General features: G+C 37.1%; 1 protein-coding gene across 2 annotated transcripts in view; it reads right to left on the bottom strand.

Moving 5' to 3' along the window:
* The window catches only part of VPS41 (VPS41 subunit of HOPS complex), a 122,543-nt gene that overhangs the window by 25,357 nt on the left and 76,095 nt on the right, over positions 1-21,091 (bottom strand). For both annotated transcript variants that reach the window (XM_069007822.1, XM_069007821.1), the window contains exons 9-16: positions 20,265-20,411; positions 19,011-19,077; positions 12,507-12,604; positions 9,987-10,116; positions 8,164-8,279; positions 6,697-6,753; positions 4,447-4,508; positions 3,515-3,596 (exon numbers count right to left, since the gene is read on the bottom strand). In XM_069007822.1, the coding sequence (XP_068863923.1) occupies positions 3,515-3,596; positions 4,447-4,508; positions 6,697-6,753; positions 8,164-8,279; positions 9,987-10,116; positions 12,507-12,604; positions 19,011-19,077; positions 20,265-20,411 (759 nt within the window). The remainder of the gene's footprint in view (positions 1-3,514; positions 3,597-4,446; positions 4,509-6,696; positions 6,754-8,163; positions 8,280-9,986; positions 10,117-12,506; positions 12,605-19,010; positions 19,078-20,264; positions 20,412-21,091) is intronic.

Raw genomic sequence — 21,091 nt, 5'->3', positions numbered from 1 at the left:
TATGTGTAATTGTGCATTATGACTTACTCTGGGGTCACCACATTCTATGAAGGGCTATTTTTACATACCCAATTGAAAATTAATTTGAAAATATATCTCTCCATGGAAAGGGTGAAGACGTGATCTGTTACTGCATAGAAGGTGTTAAGGAATTGCATTCCAGCAGGCAGGAGATGAGAAGCTGCCAGAATAAATCAGCTCATACTCTAGAATTTCAGCACAGCATCTAATTAGCACTACTGTTCCATGCAACTAGAGGCCAAGATTATTTCCACTCACCAAAATAAATCCTACTGCTACCAGCCGTGTCGGGATTGTAGCTGAGGGACCAGCACCAATGAAATTCCTCCAAACGCTCAGAGGTGTTGTCTGTTCCCCACTATTGTCACATGGTACAATAGCATTTTATTACCGAAGTTGCTTGAACAAAGCAGGAGAATAAACATCTCACTACATTTTACACCTCTCGTCTCCCTGTGCTGTTTGGGCTTGGCCAGTTTTTGAAATGTAGTGCTGCCAACATCAGCTCCCACCAGCTGTCACAGAATTTATCAGTTAACTCAGGGCATAGTCTTGCTGGCTGCTCTGGGGAATCATATTCCTGACCCCTTCATAAAAAGTCTCTTCAGACCATAGAGAAAGCAAACTGGACATTAGCTGGAGACTCAAAGGCAGAAGACAATCTCCAATGGCAGTTTTCACTCCCACTTTCTACCTTCCTGCTACCTTCTAAATGAACAACCTCCCCCAACAGACTGCTGCAACTCTTGGCTGCAGTTTGGCCACACAGTGAGCTGTGGAGAGGTGCCGTTGCCTTGTTGTGTGTGAGCCAGGCTGCTTTGTGAAGGAAATTTCTCCTGCCCCATGTCCCATTGCTTTGAAGAAAAAACATGGCCACCTCCTGCAGTTTGACCACCATGCTCAGCAAAGACTAAGCATACAAGAAGCACGTAAGAAGCATACAAGTTATTTAGTTATTTTTAAGCCTTGGCACAAAGGTGAATTAAGACCCATGCTGGAGGTTACAAACTCTTCCTGTTTTACGTTTAAGCTGCAGTTAGGGAGCAAGGTCCGACAAAAAGGCTTCTGAATCAGACTGCCTTTGTACCAATTATTGAACCATGCAGTTAAAGTAACTTTAAATAAAAAAAGGATATTATAAACAGAAATACTTTCTTCCCTTGTTTCTTTTCAAGGTCTGCTTTCAGACTTTCATCAATAAATGTTAGGATGAGGTATACACAACAAAGCCTATATAAAAGTTGACATGAGATAGACTAAACCATTTCGCCAATAAGCCAGAACAACAATTACTTGTTTCTCAAAGGATATATAAGAGATGAAAGAGCCTGTCAGGCTAGTGCTGCTCTCTGCTATGCCCACTACAGTCAGGTGAAGTCTTTCAAATGTCTTCCAGCCTATGTTTTGGTTAATGCACTGCTGCTGCCAGCTGAGCATCCTGCACCACTGCTGAAAGTCACTGCTATCCCAGCAAACAGAATGGAGTGTATCCCTCATGCCACAACAGCCAGCACTCACACAGTTTGAAACCTTCCTTTGAATCCATCCACCTTCCTCAGCTGTTTGAGCTGAGACATTAGATTTTATACTGAAGTGCTTGAGCACAAGCATGTAACTCCCTCAAGCCACCACTGCTGGAGGAGGAGAGGAACAGATCACTGCAAGGCTCTAGAATCTTGAAACTGCCACAATGAGGTTTGCTAGATGACATTCACTGAAGACATGAGAGACATCAAGATATCAAAATGCAACCTTTGGTAGCCAAACAGGACCACTTAGTACGGAACACTCAAAAACCCACTAAAATCACATGCAAACAAAACACTCACCCCACAGACTTTGACACTGGGATATCACTAATTCCTCTGTGCAGGAAGGAAATTTTAAGCCTTTAGTTTACTGTTACCTTAGTTATTGGCAAATCACGCTAGATTCAAAACATCAGATTTCAGGCAACAACTTACATGCAGTGCAAATTCTTCCAAGAAAATTCTCTTTTGAAATAAACTCTGTTTCCACATCTCAAATAGTCTCCTTATCAGGGCTTAAAGCCATTATAGGCCAGTTACAATATGCTGTTTAATATCTGCAAATCACATAAGTAGGTAAAAATTCCCCACAAGTGATCCCAAGCATTACAAGGACCCTTTCAGTTCGATCTGGCTTAATTTAGTTCATCCTTTATGATACTCAGACATCTTCAGAAATCTGGGAAAAGCTATATGCAACTGAAATACTGAAATAAGGCAGGCATTTTCTAGAACTGCAACTTGAAGCTGAATAATGTAATGGACTGCATCTCATGTTTTTCTGAGAATTCCTGGGCCTAGGCTCTAAGAAGAAAAAAGATATTCTAAGACCTGAAAACAGCCAACTGTTTAGAAAGGCAGTAATTGAGTAGAGATGCTTTTGCAACAAACCTGCAAATATTTTTATATTTTACTGTCTGCTAGATGACATAAGTGGAGAAAAGACAAATATCCTTTCCAGACATTTGCAGCCAAAAACCAAAATGAACCCCAAAGGACTAAGAAGCAGTGTATCAAAAATTCACCTGTACCTGCCTTCAGGTCCTTTATTGGACTGAAATAAAGAAACAGAAACATAGGTTTTCATCTTCCAAAGTAGTAAAGAATGCACGAAACCACAAAGAAGTCATACTAAAGGCAAGGCTGTTTTTGCACTGGAATGGCTCTAAAACAGAAGTCAGACATTTCTGCAGTTCTTAATGCTGAAACACTTTTGGTCTTTGAACAGAATTAAACAGCTCAAAACCAGCAAGGGACTGCATGCTGTGAGATCTTAATAATATCTCCTTTTTGGCTCATTGAGTTTGAATAGGAAGACATAAAATTCAGAAGTAAATGTACATATGTTACCAAAGGAAGTGTGCATAATGTTTTCAATTGGTTTAGCAGTGACAGTACTATGGCTTTATGTCCTGGGCAATTTATTAACTGAGAATCTCACATTAAATGTGTACTGTTGCAGTAGCTGGCTTGTGACTAGGGAAAACACAAGACAGTGCAGACTGCTCCTCTTTCTTACTGCCATTTCTAGCACACAGCATAGGTCTTCACTGTTGCTTTGCAATTCTTTGACACTTAAAGTTGCAAGGGACCTGGATTTGCCAGAATGACTGGCACCCACAGAGTCTATTTTCCTTAAGATTTAGGGTAGGATTTTTAGGACATACTGGAAATGAATGAAAAGTAAATGGGAAAGATGTATTTAACTGTGAGCATCTTTGCAAGTAAAAGCCTTGGGGGTGGGTCTTTTACATGGAAACTGCCAACAAGTAAAATACATAGCACTATGTCTCCAATCTTGTTTTAAGACTATACATATCAATTGGAAAGACAACTGTCTAGAAACAGAAATCTGGGGCAGCAATACCAGAACAGGGCTATTAAATGTGATGCTTTAGATACTTGGTCAAAACAGTCAGTACAGCATACAAGTTACTTGAGTGCAGACACAGAAATTAACTTACTTTAAGCTGACCTATTTCTTTGAACTTGTAAACTTCAAATTCCCAGAGTTCTGTGTTTTTGCCAAGGATTTTCTGGCACTTTCTGGAAGGAAAATGAAAGAGATGAAAACAAAAGTAGGTACAGAAAGTCATACAAATGTGACAGCATGACTATAAGGATTCCTTTCTTATTCTCCTTATCATGACGCTTGCAAGAGTGACTTATTTTGATAATCATCACTTTGAGTATGCCAGGTTCTCCTCCATTCAAGCCCTAAAATTTTGTTGCATCCAAGAGGACTAACTGCTTATTATGCATTTGGCCTTAGTGATTAGGGCCATATTAGCTTTCACAGAATCATAGAATGGTTTGGATTTGAAGGGAGTGTAAACATCATCTACTTAAAACCTATACACCATGGGCAGAGATGCCACCCTCTCCACCAGCTTTATGAGTGAAGTTTTCAAATCTCAGCTGAGAAAAACTGAACACTTAAAAAGATACGCTTACTCTTGCACATACATGAAAACAAAAACCTTGGGTAATTTCTGATCCTTACTTTAGATTCTCACACTTGACATTTTTGTTTATACCCATGCAAACCCAAATTATTTTCTGATGGTCTTACATGCAGTGACACACTAATAAATTTAGTTTATCAAAATCCAAAGAAAATCTTAGTTTTGAAAATCTAGTGTGACTTTGAAAAGTCAAGACTTACCTTCAAAATATATGTCTCAATTCCAGTTAAAGTTTACATTAACTTTTAGGTTACTACAGGCAAAATATATACAGCACTACAATACATTTCTATGTTTTGAAACTTCAGAAACTCCAGAACATACAGAAAAACAACATCTGTAAATACTTCAGAAGCAATAATTTGTTTTTGCTTTTTCCCCACACACAGACACACTTTAGCCAGCAAAGAAGATCTTTAATACTAGGTTACCGAGCAGCCAGGTCATACTCTCCTTTCTCCACTAGGTGATTTATATAGGCTAAGCCAATATCCTAGAGGGAATAAAAATAGAGCGTTAGTTAAAAAAGTTTGGAAATGAACTACTTGACTACTGCAAGAATTACCATAACAGCGGTGCACACAGCTGGAAAATCAAGGCTCTGAGTGTATCTCCTGATTCTCCTTTACAAGTAGGGCTCATAGAACAGTCAAATACAAACAAAATACTTGCATAGACTGCTCACAGGTGCTCTTCTAAATATTTCTCATAACCTCACTGATGCTGAGAAGTCTACCACCCCCAATTATTAAGGATTTTTTGAAATGCATAGCTGATCTTGCAGTGCTTGAATTAGTTCAAGAAGAAAACCATCAGTCATTGTAAAAGACGTTCTTTGTCAACACAAAGTTTGCAGAGGGTAAAAAGTTGGTTGAGAATATAAATCCTAGTGCTGCTCAATAAAGTGCAGGAATTACTGAGAATTTAGCAAGATTATTAGTTGTTATTACATACTAAATTTCCCTTCTCAACAGGTCAGTTGTAAAAAGTTTCTCATAGGCATTTAATATATATTAAAATCTTGGCATGAGCCTCCTGCTGTAATCTCAACACTCATGTCCATTTTGACACAACCCAGTGTACTCACTGCATAACTTAAGAATCGCATCACTAACATTGTTTCTAGAAAGAAAAAAGAGGAAAATAGAAAAAACAAAGCTGTACAATGAAAAAGAAGTCCTTGTTTCTTACAAAAAATAAACATTGGCATCTTCTGAGGCACAACATTTCTTTGATCAATATGAAGGACAGTACTGATCCTAGCAGAATATGAACAGGAGTATGCAACAACTTCAACTGGTCAATCTACGACAAAGTTAGGAAAAAAAATGCACATACATAAGATTTTAGGATTTCATTACACTATAGGAACTGCCTTCGTATTTTCAACTTCATCGTTCTCAAGAAAGAGACTGAGAGAAATCTTCATTCTCCTGTGGACCAGCTTCCCAGTGAGCAGAGATGTATAAGGAAAGGAGATGTAGATCTGGTTGTTTAGGATGTCTGTGCTCTGCTCAAAGAGGTGCAGAGCAGCAGTGATAATTACTGCCATCTGAAAAACCCCCAAGGCTACCAGACTTGTCAGGTATCCTGAGTGTGGTGTCACTAGGTAGTGAGAGCATGAGTCGTTTTAAATCAGTGTACCACTAATCCTCCACTTAGGGATTGGTGTCAACATTTTGTTTCCTCAACACATTCTGTTGGCTTTTGCTTTAGAGACCAAACTCTCAAAAACTGCTTGTATTTCACTGAATTTAATCATTTATTGCAGAGCAAATTTCTGCAAACCACAAGAAAAGCTGTGGGTTTTTTTTTTTATTTAGTTTGTTTTCTGTTTGTTTGGGTTTGTTTTCTTTCTTTCCTACAGGACCTCCTTTAACAATTCTTTACATCTTTTGCAAGGGTCACAGAGCAGCTTTGTTAAGTGCAAACTCTGTGATAGGTATGCCATTTAAATCCTGATTCAGCTTCTGGACTACACAAGAATAAAAGTTTTTTAAGACATACTGATATACAGCATGCTTATTACATCAGTAATCTGGCCAAAGAAATTAAACACATCTTTGAACACTTTGTACAAATTTCAGTTTAAAGCAGCAGCAGTATTAGTGAATTCAGACAAAAGCAAACAAACAAAAGCTAAAATCAGTGATGCTTTTGTGTCTATTACACCATTCCCCCTTTGTTTTAAACATTGATACCCTTTGTTGCTCTGTGAAAGGAACTATAAACATGGGAAATAACTATACGTGAGAAAAGGAGCATCTCTTAAACTCTTTACAAAACCCTGTCACATGTACAAGGTATAAGTTAAGGAGAAATTTGTCACTGCTGCCTGCAATCTCTAATAGTGCAGTACTGTTGTACTGTGTGTGTTACTTCAAACAACAGTAAATTTAATACAAAAGTAAAAGCAAACAAAAACCCCTATCAGCAATCAGAGAAATGGAATTATCTTCCTTTCAGTGTCAACAGCACCTTCATAAAATGCAGATCCTTTCATGTTTCACAGACTAACACTCCTGTTCTGCAGCTGAAACCAAGAAAAATCAGATGCTAGTTGGAGTATGCCTAACAGTTATTGCCTGGTGTTATAAAAAACAGGGAATTTATTTGTTGCTTCTTACAGCATTCTAAAAGAAAGAAGATATTTTGTTTTGAATAGAAGTTTTGAGTCTTACCAAAATCTTGTGCTTTTTTATTGTTTTCTGACTGATCTCAGCTGCCATCAAAGCTTCCTATATTCAGAAAGGAGAAAACAGAGATACTAGTCAAATACACGAACTTTCAATACAGAAAGCTCTAGAACTGTATAAATCAACTGTTTTTCAGAGTAGGGTGTTTGAAACACTAGAATTTTTAATGCCATGGTTGGATGAACAGCTTTGAATTCATACCCAAACAAAAGCAGTCAAGCAAAGAGAAAACTACTTTTGTTTCCATCTGGGTTCACTCCACATTATTGTATTAGGATCAAATCACAAGATTACAACAAAACACACAATGCAATCATATTTGATCATTTTCAAATGAGACCACTACCAAAACCTGTGAAAAAAATCAACAGGAAAGGGGGCGAATGGGGGGAGGCTTTCAGTTCCCCAGCCCAAATGTCTTCTCCAGTCAGAATGATTTATATTTAAGTGTCATTTGCTGTTCTACCATTTTCAAATGTACAGAAAAAAAGCTGGCGCTTTACAAATAAAAATGAAACCTTTAAGATACATCATAACATGCCTATCTACTAACTTGAATGGCTTTCATAAAGGCACACACACAGCTGCCACTTGCAAATTACTGGAGTCTTCAAGGACCAAGTGCCGTGATTTACATATATTGCAAAACTGCACTCATCATACAAGTTTGCTATTCAAATGCAAAAGCATCCACATGGATTTAAACAAATCTGCATGAGAAATATCATGATTATATTAGCAAAAGCAATACATGCTGAATGGCTTTTCCACTTCTTTTTTTTTCTTACAATGGGCACACAACAACACATAAATAAGAATTTGCAAGTTAACTTTATGCATCGTAACCAATGTTCTAAGTCAATAAACGTAGGACATTAGAATTCAGACCACTGTGTGCATGTTGATATGATATGTAAGAATTTATTATTATTATTTTAGGTTTTTAGATATACATACTTAAACACACCAACATTTATGCAACCAAATGCTTTTTTTTTTCCAAGAGAGCTGTATACCCTTGTCTTTTAATATTGAATCAGCTTTATTGTGAGCAACACTACTTTCAGCATGCGCAGCTACAGTTCGAGCCCATAGTATTTTACTTTTCGAAGCACAGCTCATTCATTAACTCTTCTACTGTTCTAAAGCCAAAACCCAGATTTAATAATTTTCAGTGTCCCCTAATACATTTCATAACTGATGATGAGAGCAGTATTTTCAGCATCTAATTCAGCTACCTCACTTGGGTGAAATTCTGATTAGTTGTTTCAGTAGTAAGACTAACTCTGTAAGAGATGGAGGGATGTATAGTTAACTCCCACCCTTTACAAGCATTTAGTCAGTGACTGTAGAAACAGAAACTGTCCAATCCAAATGACCTAGCAAAATCCATCATCCTACTCCAATTTCCAAACAAGGAAAGTCTGAAGGAAAGAATGATGTAAAAATTACTTCGTATTTCTTCTTTTCAAGAAGCCAGTCAATGTGGTCATCTTGGTCCCGCTCTTTAGCCACAACCACATCTCTTGGGCTGATGATATAAAAAAGTGATTCACCTTCCGAATACTCTGCAAATGCATACACAGTTTTACTATTATTATATTTTCTTTAAGTAAAGTTCTGCTTTTTAGTACACCCTCGAGGGGAATTTAAAAAGAGGAAATGCAAGGAAGACAGCAAGGCTACTCCTGCAGGACACACTTGTTTGGAAGCTGTATTCTCCAATAAATTAAAACTGGTTTAAATGGCAAAATATCTTTCAAAAAATCACTACAGCTTATTGCAAATTCTGATTCATCCACTATGTGTAAACTTTATGATGGCTTAGAACCCATTATTATACTTTTAGAGGACTATTACACTACACAGCCTGCAATAAACTTATCCTTCCCATCAAGGTCAAGGCCATCAAAAGCATAAATGATAGATGCCATAACCCCTGGGGACACAGCACATCATTACAGCCACGGATTTGCAATGCTGCAAGTTAAGGCTGTATGTATAATGTATTTTCTTATACCATAAGCCTTTATTTTTGAGTAAACTCAAAGAAAAAGTACTAAAAGGTAAAATCAAATGCAGAAGATGACTGTTCTGAATAGTTACCATTTGGACAGAACCATGAAGAAACACCAATACTTCTGTAAGTACAGAAGAGAAAACCACTCACTGTCCAGATCAGTTTCTATAAACGCATACAAATACACTCCTGAAGTGATAAGCAATTCACAAAATAACGCTTGTCTTAAAGCCATACAAAACATTTAGACTAGTCAGGTAAATTAGAATATTCATAAAGCATAAAAGTACAGCTGTGGACATCAATGTTCTGCTTTGGAAGATGTATAATGAAACCCCAATTCTATTGATAGCAGCACAGTCGTTTTTGAGGTCAGGAGGAGATACACTATATTTCTAGTGGCTTAAGGGCATATATGTACACAGAGAGGTTTGCCAAGCCTATGATTTGAAGCACGCTGCCAGAGGAGATGCTTAAAATTCAGATTCATGGATTTTAAAAGCCAGAAGAAATGCTTCTGTATAACACAGGCTACATAATTTTCACCAAGGAATTCTGCATCAGCTTTGCCATGCCTTTTTCTGAGCTGCAACATATAGATCAGAAAACTAAAAGATGGCATATGTTGTGCCGGGGCTTAATGTCCCTTCCTGTTACATAATTAAACCTATCTTCTAGGTGGAACTTGCCAAAATCCAGTTCCTATTCACTCAATTTTATCAGTTTTGATGTCTGTTATATAACCGGCAGCTTTGTCAGTACAGGGAAGCTAAATATCAGTGTGCCCCCTTTTAAGCTGACCCAGGTGCATCTTACTGTTGAAATGACACCTATTCAACCTTTCCCTCTAAAGCAACTTTTCCAAACATTGTGCCACTCATTTCGTTATTCCTGAAGCCCTTTGTGTAAAAAGCTCCTATGGATCACATGTTGAATAAATCTCCATCAAAGATATTGCCTTCCACAATAATGGATATTACATGAGATAGATACTTCTGCCTTCTCCAGTATGTCTGACCTAAGAGATAGCATGAAAAATCATGATGTTTAAATACACAAATTTGTTTTCTTTCATGTGACTGGTTCTTGTTGATTTCCAAGCTACACTTTGGTGTCATAAGCAGTTACAGCTATTCAAGGAGATGACAAAAAAATGACATAAAAATGAAAAAGGAGGCTAAGTACTCCCAAATTACGTCTTTTTTAATCAAGGTATGAAAACAAAACAAAACAAAACAATATTGAGAATACCTACCTAGATGATAATCACGACATTCGTTTTCCTGAAATCCTCGTACTGTTAGTGCATCAGAAGAGATTTCCTCACAGGACTCAGGTAGGGGTTGTACAATATCGAGTCTAGGTCTTGCACAACACTCCACTTCCTAAGAAAACAACATCTTAGTTGCTTCCTACATTATTTACCTTAGCAATACCAACTGGTGGTCATCTACAAACAAGACTGAAATTCAACAGCTGCAAACATTCACAGAGATCCAGTACTTTGCACTGGGTACTCAGCTGCAAATCATACAAGTTGCAAAGCTGTGCTCCACAGAGTAATTGCATCCGGAACGCAAATGAAAGTTACTCCAAGTAATCCAAGTTACTCTTGGATTGCTTCCGTTGAAGAGATTAGTGTGGAGAAGGAGGTACAGACAAGACATAGGTCTAATCCTGTCCCTGAGTTTTCTCACTACTTTTCTGCTCTTGGTCACAGAAGTTTTCAGGGCTATCACAGATGATTATCAGTTGCTTCATTCAACAAGCAACAGAACAATTTAGAACCCATACCCAGTTGGGCTCATGCCCTGAAGGACAGAGCTCTGAGTCAATGATATTCTGGTATCAAGATGAATTTGGTTTTGGTTTTTTTTAAACTGGCATTTGATTTTAAGCAGACAGCAGCAGCAGGGAAAAAATAATCTGAGAATAATACAAAACCTTTGCTGTTCTGAGGAACTTAGAGTAAAATGAACTTTCAAGTGCAATGTGGGTAGTTATGGTAAGATGACATCATGGATTTTCATCTTCTGTCCAAAGAAAACTGCTGTCTTCAACTAGCTGCATTTTTAATTAAGTCAAGGTCCAAGACAATCCTGTATTTTCTACTTCAGGCTGTGAATTATAGCAAAATAATGAAAGAGCAAGGACATACAGAAAGTGAATTTAAACAGCTCTAACCTACCCATTTGGAAGTAGCACCACTTGGGTCTTTTCTCAATTTAACTGTTCCATGAAAAAAAAACTCAAAACAGTAAAAACTTTCAAAGCAAGTTCAACTGAGATCCAATTTGTAATAAGTAGGAAGCTGTCATTTGCAAGCTGTGAAATCAAGTGTAGGAAGAGCAGTGTTCCTTGTAACCAAAGGACATTTCTAGTGAGCAACAATTCTGCTGCAAGCTCAGGCAGTTTGGGCTCCAGACTAACAAGACAAGTGAGTCAAGACACTAAGGAGTTCCCATCACAACAGGACAAAGATGCACCATCAGAGACAATTGTATTTCTGTTCCTTCTACAGCTACTTCTCAAGAGAACTGTAAAGTTAGTGAAGTCCTAAATTTGGAGTTTGTTTAAAAAGCTAATTAAAAGCAAATACATGAAAAAAACTTTTTCCTATGCTCAATTACCATTATATCACCTGAAATTCCCTTTTCATCTGTCCTTCCTAAAGCAATTAAAATGACTTTAACCTTTAGCAGTCACTACCTCCTTTATACTAGCTCCTTTTTCATTAACAGTGGCTTCCCAATTTCCTTACTCCCTAGTATTTCAACCCATCTTTTCCTCCCCCTTCTTATCCCATATGCCTGCTTTCCTTTTTTTTCACCAACTCTCCCACACTGGAGGACTACTGCACTGACTCTTTTGGGAAACACTGCTGTGACATTATTTTTGTCCTTAATATAAATAAAGAAATAATAATCTGACATCCTGACATAGAACTAGAAGCTAACCCCATTGATTTCAGAAGGCTCGAGCATTTGTTTGAACCTACAGCATTTCATTGCCTAGCAACTTGTGCACCCAGTTTCTTAAGGTTACTATGGTGATGGTTGTCTAACGAAGACATGCTTATCAAAGAGATGATCAAGAGCATCTGCCATTCTCACACCGCAGCTTCAAGGACTTCCTCCACTGCCTTGCCTTTTATTTGGCAATATGAAATCAATGTTGGAGACAGACACAGCACTTATCCGCACCCAGTGAAAACGACTGACATGAATTCTAATTTCTACCTATCCACGCATGGATCTGGGTGTACACAACTACAGATCTTAGAAGGGAGACAATGATGCCACTCGCTCACAATCATTCATTCCACCCCACAGTGACTCTTATTGCTTGACTTGATCAACTTCACTACTCTCATTTCCTTTGAGATGCAGTGTCAGCAAGCTCCTCTTATGGCTAAACAAGATTCTTCATTTCTTCTGGTGCAGAAACATCAGGAAGAAAGAGAGAAAAGGAGAGAAAAAGGGGCGGGGGAGAAGAAAGGAAGGAAAAAGAAGCAAGAAGGGCTAGCTAGAGACCTTCTCTGCGTTCTGCAAGAAAAAAAGGAACCCAAACATCATTTCTGAAATGTAAGCACATTAGTCTTCAACATCACCTCCACTGACCTTGTTTTATAGATCAGAGACGTTTCAAGCACTGCTCACTACCAGCAGACTACAAATTTTTTCTCACATAATCAGATAATTTGCATGACTAGTTTAAGGCCCAACTCACAGGGCAAATTAATGTTGTGAAGAAACTCTGAGATAAAAAAATCTACCGTTTTTTCGGAGATCTCCTTTACGTATGAAAGTATAACAAGCTGGTCACAGATAGGTGCAAGTCCACTGATGTAGAATTCAGTGTCAAATTGGAAAACTGAAATACAGAAAAGAAAAACAGACTTAAAAAAATGAATGTGCATGAACTACTATTAAGAAAAACTCACTGATTTTCAGTGACAATCAACAGCATATAGCAGCACTTCCGAGAGTTGAAGACTCAATACATATAACAAACCCACAGATTTCCCAGTTGAATCAGATGAAAATCTACATTTAACAGATTCAATTACATTAAAGCTTGCAAAAAGAAATGTTTGTGCTCCAGGATATGCTAGAGATTAAATATTTTAAATGAAGGCTCAGTCTGATTTTCAGTAATCACATTGAAAAAGGAAGCAAAACCAAAATCAAACTCAATAAAACAGGCAATAACTAGTACAACTTCATTGGTTTGCATATTCCCAGCAAGTTCATGTGGCCATAAGAGAATCGCACCTGCTACATCTATTGGTATGATATATGAAAACACAAAGATCATTATTTATTGATCATCACTTTAAACATCACAGAATAATTTACAGATACACTCATTACAAAGAAAACACAGTTCATAGTATCTTTTCTTGTTCATAAAACTGAAAACATGATTTTCTAAAATTGGTCTTGAAATTGAGATAGCTATATGAGGATTATTCAAGAAAGAGAAGAAAAAACAGAGTGCTGAACTGTATTTACAAAATTACTTACTAAATGAGACCTCTACCACAGAAACAGCTATTTATTTTTCTTTGGCTGGATTTACAAGGCACCCCTTTTTTGAGAGCTCCTGTCTCATGGGGCCCAAAACAGGAATTATCCAAGTGTTTACATTAGAAAGCCTTGTAACGATAAGCATTTAAAAAAACATCAGATACTTCATTATTTTCTTCCATGGTTTTAGGAGAATCTAAGCATAAGCAGGAAATAACATGTTTCCTTCCTTACTGTTTAGCGTATTACATTACTAATATCTATCTATCTATCTACTGGAAGTTACTAATTATTTTAGCAAGGCAAACAGAAAATACAGCATAAACACATTAAAAATAAAGCTAATTTTCTTTAACTAAGATAATAAGAAGGAACGGGAGAAATAATTGTCCTCTCACAAAGGGAGAAAAAATACAATGAAACAGAGTACATGTCTGACATCTGTCTCTCAACGAATAAGCAAGTACTGCTTTTCTTTTAATGACTGCTGACACTTTGGCATCACTGAGGGACCACATTAGAACACAAGGGTAGAGCATTCAATCCATTCACAGAGAATAGGCTCACATTTGTAACCACGTACGTAATTATCTTGTTCTAGCCTACAACACTGATGAGATTACATTGACTGTGTCACATGTTGCTCTCAGTGACGATTTAAAAAAAACAGTTCAAAACCAACTACATATCTTATTCTCAGTTTACAATTTAGTATTTGGCATTTTAAAATAATATGCAAGGCAAGAAGAAAAACATGGAAAAGAAAAAACAAAGTGAAATCCATAATACTATCAAAGAAACTTTAAATTCAGCTTTATAGGAGGGCCAAGAGACGGCTCTCAAAGGCATGTAAAATACTGTGGTTTGTATTTGAAGCAGGAAACAGCATGGTGAATTATCATTAATCCCTTACAATGATTATAGAGACGGCTTTAAAATCCATGTGTATTTCTTTGTCTTATACTAGAACTTCAGTCCCTCTGCCAGTGAAAATGCTTGCAATGCCTAATGTAATGGTGTATTTAAGATCAAGCAGAAGTATTGATCTATGAATCAAAAATAAACAAACAAAAATCACCACTTCAAGTTTTATTTTTGAATAGAGTTTAGTTTCCTTGGTTTCATTTTCAGCTTTCTCTCAGCTCATCCTTCTCAAGAGGCATTGTTGAAACACAATGCTCTAGCTCTGCTGCTACAGCCCTGAACAAAGAAAAACTGGCATAGACAGTGCTTCTTGACCTGATAAAAACCTTTGACGCTGTAATCAAAAAAGTCTTACCAAAAAAAGAAGATGGAAGTTATAGCTGCACAGAACAATAATAGGTTAATTTGAGTTACTCTCTGGACACTGTGTTGTGATCAAGGAGGAAAAAAAAATCCAAAATAAAGGCACTGCAGAAATGCTGTTAATTTGAAAAGGATCCAAAATAATTAAAACAAATGTAGTATTGAAGTAAACGGAAATGACTGAGGTATGGCCACGTGTCATACATGTTTATGCCTGTCATAAGAGAAGATAGAAGATATGCTGACAGTGGACCTACTCCATGTTCACCATCTATGTACAGCTGTCAAACTAATTACCAGGAAGCAAAATGAAGAAACCTGTAAACCTCTTTTGCTGCTCATTAAATGAAATGTATGAAATACACCAAACTACAGAAATGAAACAACATATGCTACATTATTTACCTAAACAGTATAAAACCACGTTCTCTGGGATTTAAAGATCACACATATGCGACACACTGAAACTAAAATGAGTCTGTTTTGTTTAGTCAAACCTCTAAAAGCAGCCCCTGCTTTACCACAGCAGATTTTAGAGAGTAAAATTTTGGTTACAGTCAGAAGGTTTTACCTTTGATTTCAATGGGCACAATGTTTCAACTAAAAGCATTGGTGGTGGAGATACCATCTTGAGAACACTTAAGGGTAAGCTGCACTGTGGCCTATAACAATGAATACAAATTTTGTAGATGTTTTTTGTGTGCTAGGTAATTTATGCAAACCAAAACAATACAAAATGGCATGCTTTGATTAGTTATTATCTTATGCATGGAGTTGCACTTGATATAAAAATATAACTTCTTTTTCTTTTCTGACAGTATGTGGATTCAGTTCCAACTAGAGGACAAGAAAAGGTCCCACATAAGTATCACTTAAGCATCAAAGCTGATTTTCTGAAAAAACTCTTTTTTTCCATTGAACCGAGAAAATTTTGATAACCAACAGGGAAAATATTCAGTCTTGAAGGACTTTGGGGCTTAGAAATTCTGAGGTTTGATAACAAAGAAGTCAAAATCTTGAAGAATTTTGACTCATTTTATGAAGAAATTTCTAAAGGATAGGTTTGGTTTGTGGCAAAACAGATGAACAAAAGTGAAGGCAGAATCAACTATATAACTAGGTTTGGGTTTTTTCTTAACCTTTTTTTGGCTTCTCAGAGTATAGCAGACTTGGTTCAATGAAGTATTTGCATAAATCACTTTATGAAGTACATTTCCTGATCATCACATTCATCAATTAAGCTTTACAGTCTGTGTATATAAAGAGACATATGTTGGTACATTTCCCATTAATCTCAGTTTACAAACAAGAAAATAAATATTCCCATGTTTTCAGATTGAAATGTGCAATCTCGATGCATGATTCTCACTTGCCATGCAGGTGTGAAGCTATTCCCTCATAAAACATACAGGTGTGTTGTTACAAACATAGCCTTAAAACGTGTAATTTTAAAACCAGAAATCTGCTTTGTGGGAAATTTGGTAGAATGCAAAGGGAGACAAGTATTCAAGAGACATTGCTGCTTGGCTGGTACCTGGAATTAGCCTGAGATTCCTCAGATAAAATCTGGGCAAAAATAAATTGAATAGAAATTCTCTAATCAACTTGAAGTCTTTTACATATTTCTGGTGTTAATCTCTATTTTCTGCTATCATTAACAACCTGAGTAACTGAGGCAGATATAAAGTACTTCTCCATAAAAGTATGTAAAATCCTGACAAGGGCAAAGAAGACTAGATGACTTATTTTCCTTTGGAAAGGCATTATATTAACTGAAAAGCCTAATTAGTTATTTAGCAACCAGCCTTCTCATGGGTTCCAGCTGAGGAAGGGTTCCCTGTTCAGACCAGAAGCTGTGCAGCATTACAGCTTTTGTACATGCTTCAGGAGTGAGCACAGAGGTCAAGCACTCTTTAAGAAGGATCACAATGGCATTTAGTCCACGTTAAGCCTGTAATTCAATACCAATACTTTCTAATCAATACACTACTTCACAGCAGTAGCTGACAGAGCTAAACTGATAGGATCTGCTCAGCTAACATATGTTTAAACCTAAATAGAAACACTCACTGAAGTTTATCTTTGACACTGAATGAAGACTCAGAGAGGCAATGAACTGTAGCAGAAACAACAGCAAGGTTACTGAAGAAAAGCACCACTAATATACTGAAAGATGTAAATAAAATTAGCAATGTCACATGGATCTCAGCGCAGGAGACCTGTATAATTAATCTATTTTCTCTTACAGGTAATCACAACATTATCTTCTTTAAGATAAAACAGCTAGAACAGTTCTGTGGTGTAACTTTCACACATTTTGGGGTGTCTGGTTTAGCATCACAGTAGGTACTGTAATTATTTTACACCTTGGAGTAAGTATAGCTAGTTCTTAAGACAGAAACAGAAGATGAGGAGGTACGTTGTTAAACAGGATCCTATGCACCTAACTTGCAATGCAGGAAATACTGTTTCCTTATTCACCGGACTGCGAAGTACTGAAGAAACATTTATCTACTAATGCCGTCACAGTTATCTATGACACCACCATGGAATTTACGGGCCCTCAGATTGGCTCTAAACCAGCATAAACCTGAAACTGTTGACACATGAGAAAACACTGTTTTATCATAGACTCTATATGTATTACGATGATGACCAGAGAAGCAACTATGAAGCTTCCTGCTCCACTTCTGATTTTCTTTCCAGGTAAAAAATTGCAAAAGCAGGTAGAAAAAAAACCAAAAAACCCCATACCTCTAAGCATGACAAAAGTAACTCCGTGTTAAGTAAGTCTGTTGACAAGATCTTATGACTCAAAATATCTGAAGGATACTCAGTTATCCTTGCATTGAAGGATGATATTCTTGCCTTGTATAAATTCTTTATGCAAGTATATCAACTTAAGCATCCACTTTGGGTATTAGTGGTCTTGCAAAAAAACTATACTGGTTGCAGGTCTGATATAAAATCAGACCTTCCAGCTATGCCTTTGAAAAGTAAAGTGAAATAAAATTGAAATAGATGTTATGGCATGACACACTGCTGTCGAGAAGACCTTCTATGTGACTATATGAAAGACTATTTTAATTTATACTGACATTTGAACAAGCAATGTCTCTCTCTTTTCCCTCCCAATCCTCCCAAGTTCTAATGAGTACTGTGGACAGCATTTGGCAGTGCAATTTCAGTGCTTTGATCTGAAACCAGAAAATAAAATCTCAAGCACATCATTAACAGGCTAAGTGAGATAAAATACTGGTCCTCTAGAATACAGAGAAAATTGCAGGCCAGAAATTTTAAGACAAAAAAGTTAAATCCACAAAAATCTTTATCCTTCATGTCTGCACCTAAATAGCCCGATGTCAGCTTTTTATTTTTTTTTAATCAAGTTCTAATAAACAGTCATGTAAGACTAGCACCATCCATATAAACATATTATAGCTGAAGTAGAAGCTGCCCCTGTTCACTTGCCAGTATGTGACCAAACCCATTTAGTTATTTTCAGGCACCCCACCAATCTCTCAGTATCCAGAGTCCCTGCAGAGTTTGTCTCCTAGCTGATTTTCAGAAGCTATTTTAGAACAGTCCTTTCCTGAAATCAGAAACCAGAGCATATATACACCTATGCCATGCACCATTCCAAACTGAAATGATTCAGGATGTTGCTTGAACACCCTATCTACAGTCTCATGTTATTACAGTCAAGGGAGCACCAAAGCTTACAAACTGTTGCCTACTCTGGTCTGCAGAGTCAGAAAGCCTGCTTATCTTCCCAGCACTACCTGCTCCTAGATACTTCCTTTCCTCAGCACATGCTTCTGGGGACAGTTGTGACTTTTTGTTTACATCCCCACTTCTCTTCCAAATTTTCTTTGAATTCCACTTTACTTAATACACACATTTTGTCACGAGCTTTTCCAATAATTAGCAATAATAAAAATTTATTCACATCACATGAGATAGAAAAATAAGAAAGCAAATGAAAATATAAAATTCAGAAGCCAAGAAAGGAAACAAAAATAAATAAAATCAATTTCCTAGCACTATACCAGAGATTTTAAGGGGAAAAAAAGGGAAAAATGTTATAAGTAGTGTAGTCAAACAACACATAATCAAATAAAGTAGTATCTATTTTCTCTTTACTACTACACGGTAGTAGTAAATCATTTAACCAAGATGAAAACCCAAGTTCTCTAAAGGAATCTGTATGAAGGGAAAGTTAAGGCATCCATTGTTCACACAAGTATCTCTGATTTTAGATGATCCCAGAACTTAACGCTCTCTATATAAAAACCCTCACACCTATGCAAGAGGGCATTATGACAACCTCAGCAATTAAAAATGAGGAGACACTTATGTTACAACTGCATGTCGTCTCCAAAGTGTAACAGCTTTGTTATGGCTAGAACGTAAAACCAGACATTCAAAGCTTTTTGAAAAGGAGTGCATTCACACAACCATACCTATTTCCACATAGCGGTTTGGAAGGTCACGCATTTCACTGGCATGCCGTTCTTTTACTGAGCAAATCTGAAACAGAGATTTGTATTGTTACAATGAAGAAACTGGAATTCCTAAAACGATACTTCGCATCAGCAAGAAAAGGGATTTCTGGGAATTCTCGGACATGGATTTCTTTATTTTGAAAAACACAAGTTGCGAAACAGTATTGATGCATCACTAAAGAAAAGCACACAGGAAAGTTGTGGCTGTAGTTCACAGCCTTATAAATATGCTGAAAGAGGACCACATAAGAGAAATGTGAAAATACTTGCCCACTATGGTTTCTTCATAGAAGCATCTATATACGAACTTGGTGTATTCTCACACTTTGCATCTCATTACCTTTCAAGGTACCGGATTCTTATTCAGTAAGTTTGCTATTGGTACTCCCAGTTACAGGAGAGGAGTATGTACATATAAAGAAATGCAAATAACCAACTGTTGTGAAGTACATACAAATAGAAGAGGGAAGACAGATGCCAAACTTAGGACAAACCTCCTCATTTATAAAACTCTAAGCCTAATGCTCCAAAAGCTTTTTACACGTCACCTACCTCACTTTATCCTCCCTTTCCATCTATTCCTATCAGGCACTTCTAATTTCCCACTGTGCAGTGATGCAGCAGTCTGTTATTAGAAAACAGCTAACAGGCTTGTAACAAACACATGTCAGGTGCTGGTCTGAGCAAATTATAATCAGTCTGCACCACACAAGTTTGAAATGCCAGTTTCCTGCTGAAAGATAAGAAAACCCTAAGCAGTCTATCCTCCTACCCACCCATTTTTTTTTTCCCCATGGTTGACCAAAATCATGCGGCTGTTTTAGCAGCTGCAATCTCCTCAGCCCCCAAAGCAATCCCCTCCAAAAATACCTCATGGTAAGTTGTTCTTCCTTAATGCTAATCAAAAGAAATGAATTCAACAACACACTAAAAGCTTTCAGAAGACGAAATCTCTCCAAGGCACACAGGAATGAAATGTCCCTGAGGATTACATTCACTGCATGCTCTCACAGAGAGACCTATGTGACCGCTGGGTGCCTATCACTCCTCCTCCTCATGAGGGTCAGTCCAATGACATTTCTAAGGCAGCAAGAGTTCTGAACACTAGTCAAACCAAATTCTATTTTTTTCGATTGTCTTTACTTTTCAGAAACAATCCTCTGTTTGTCTGTGATAACAGCAAGCATTTATTACAAAGACAGGTAATTGCACCTTTACTGAATTTCCCCAGCCAATAATCAGCGTTAAATTATCCTTCCAGCAAAGGCTGCAGGGATACATATCTGGGCGAAGGCTTATGTCATCTCGAGGCACATTGGTAATTCTTTGCTTGGAGATCATGTCAAGTATCTTCACGCCCTGAAAGTTTAAAAACAAGAGAACTTTATTCAGTATGACAAACTCCTGCTCACCATTTTTACGCTAAGGCGGTCATAGAAGTTTATGGCATAAATTTCAGTGCAGGGCTGAGTGTGCCAACAGAAAAAACTGTTGATACAAAAACCCATCTAATCTAGGAGGTGACAAAAGGAGTAAAGGGATCAGAGTAATTTAGATATTTTAAATTCACATGCCAAATAAAAAGACATAATAAGTAAATGAGTGACAGACTCGCAATTCCAGTCATGAACCAGTTTGGCTTATTGGGCTGGTGCTACTCCTGAAGAAATAAAAAGAATCCCAGCTTTTTCACAACAGCCCCAGTAGAGACACAGAAATTTCCACCTTGGAAAAAGAAAAGCAAAAGCTCATTAAGATAAATAAATTCAATCTCAAGATATGCATTTCTACTCAAAACAGAAAAGCAAGCATATTTAAACAATGCTTGCTTTTGTATGCTATGATTTTTTTACTCCCTTCTCAGGAAATCTCCTAAACTAACAGAACAAAAAGTTAAAACCCAGGAAGATTAAAGTCATTTGAGAGATGGAGGAAAAAAAGAACCAATAATTAGATCTTTTTCGTGTCATTTAGACAAGGTAAGCTATAACCTTTCCAATAGCAGAATGGAAATTAATTTCATGTTAAGTAATGACTTG

This window comes from Aphelocoma coerulescens, chromosome 2, assembly GCF_041296385.1.
Source record: "Aphelocoma coerulescens isolate FSJ_1873_10779 chromosome 2, UR_Acoe_1.0, whole genome shotgun sequence".
Taxonomy (NCBI): Eukaryota; Metazoa; Chordata; class Aves; order Passeriformes; family Corvidae; genus Aphelocoma; species Aphelocoma coerulescens.
The sequence above is the reverse complement of the archived record's forward strand: the minus strand, read 5'-3'. Positions and strand labels throughout refer to the sequence as shown.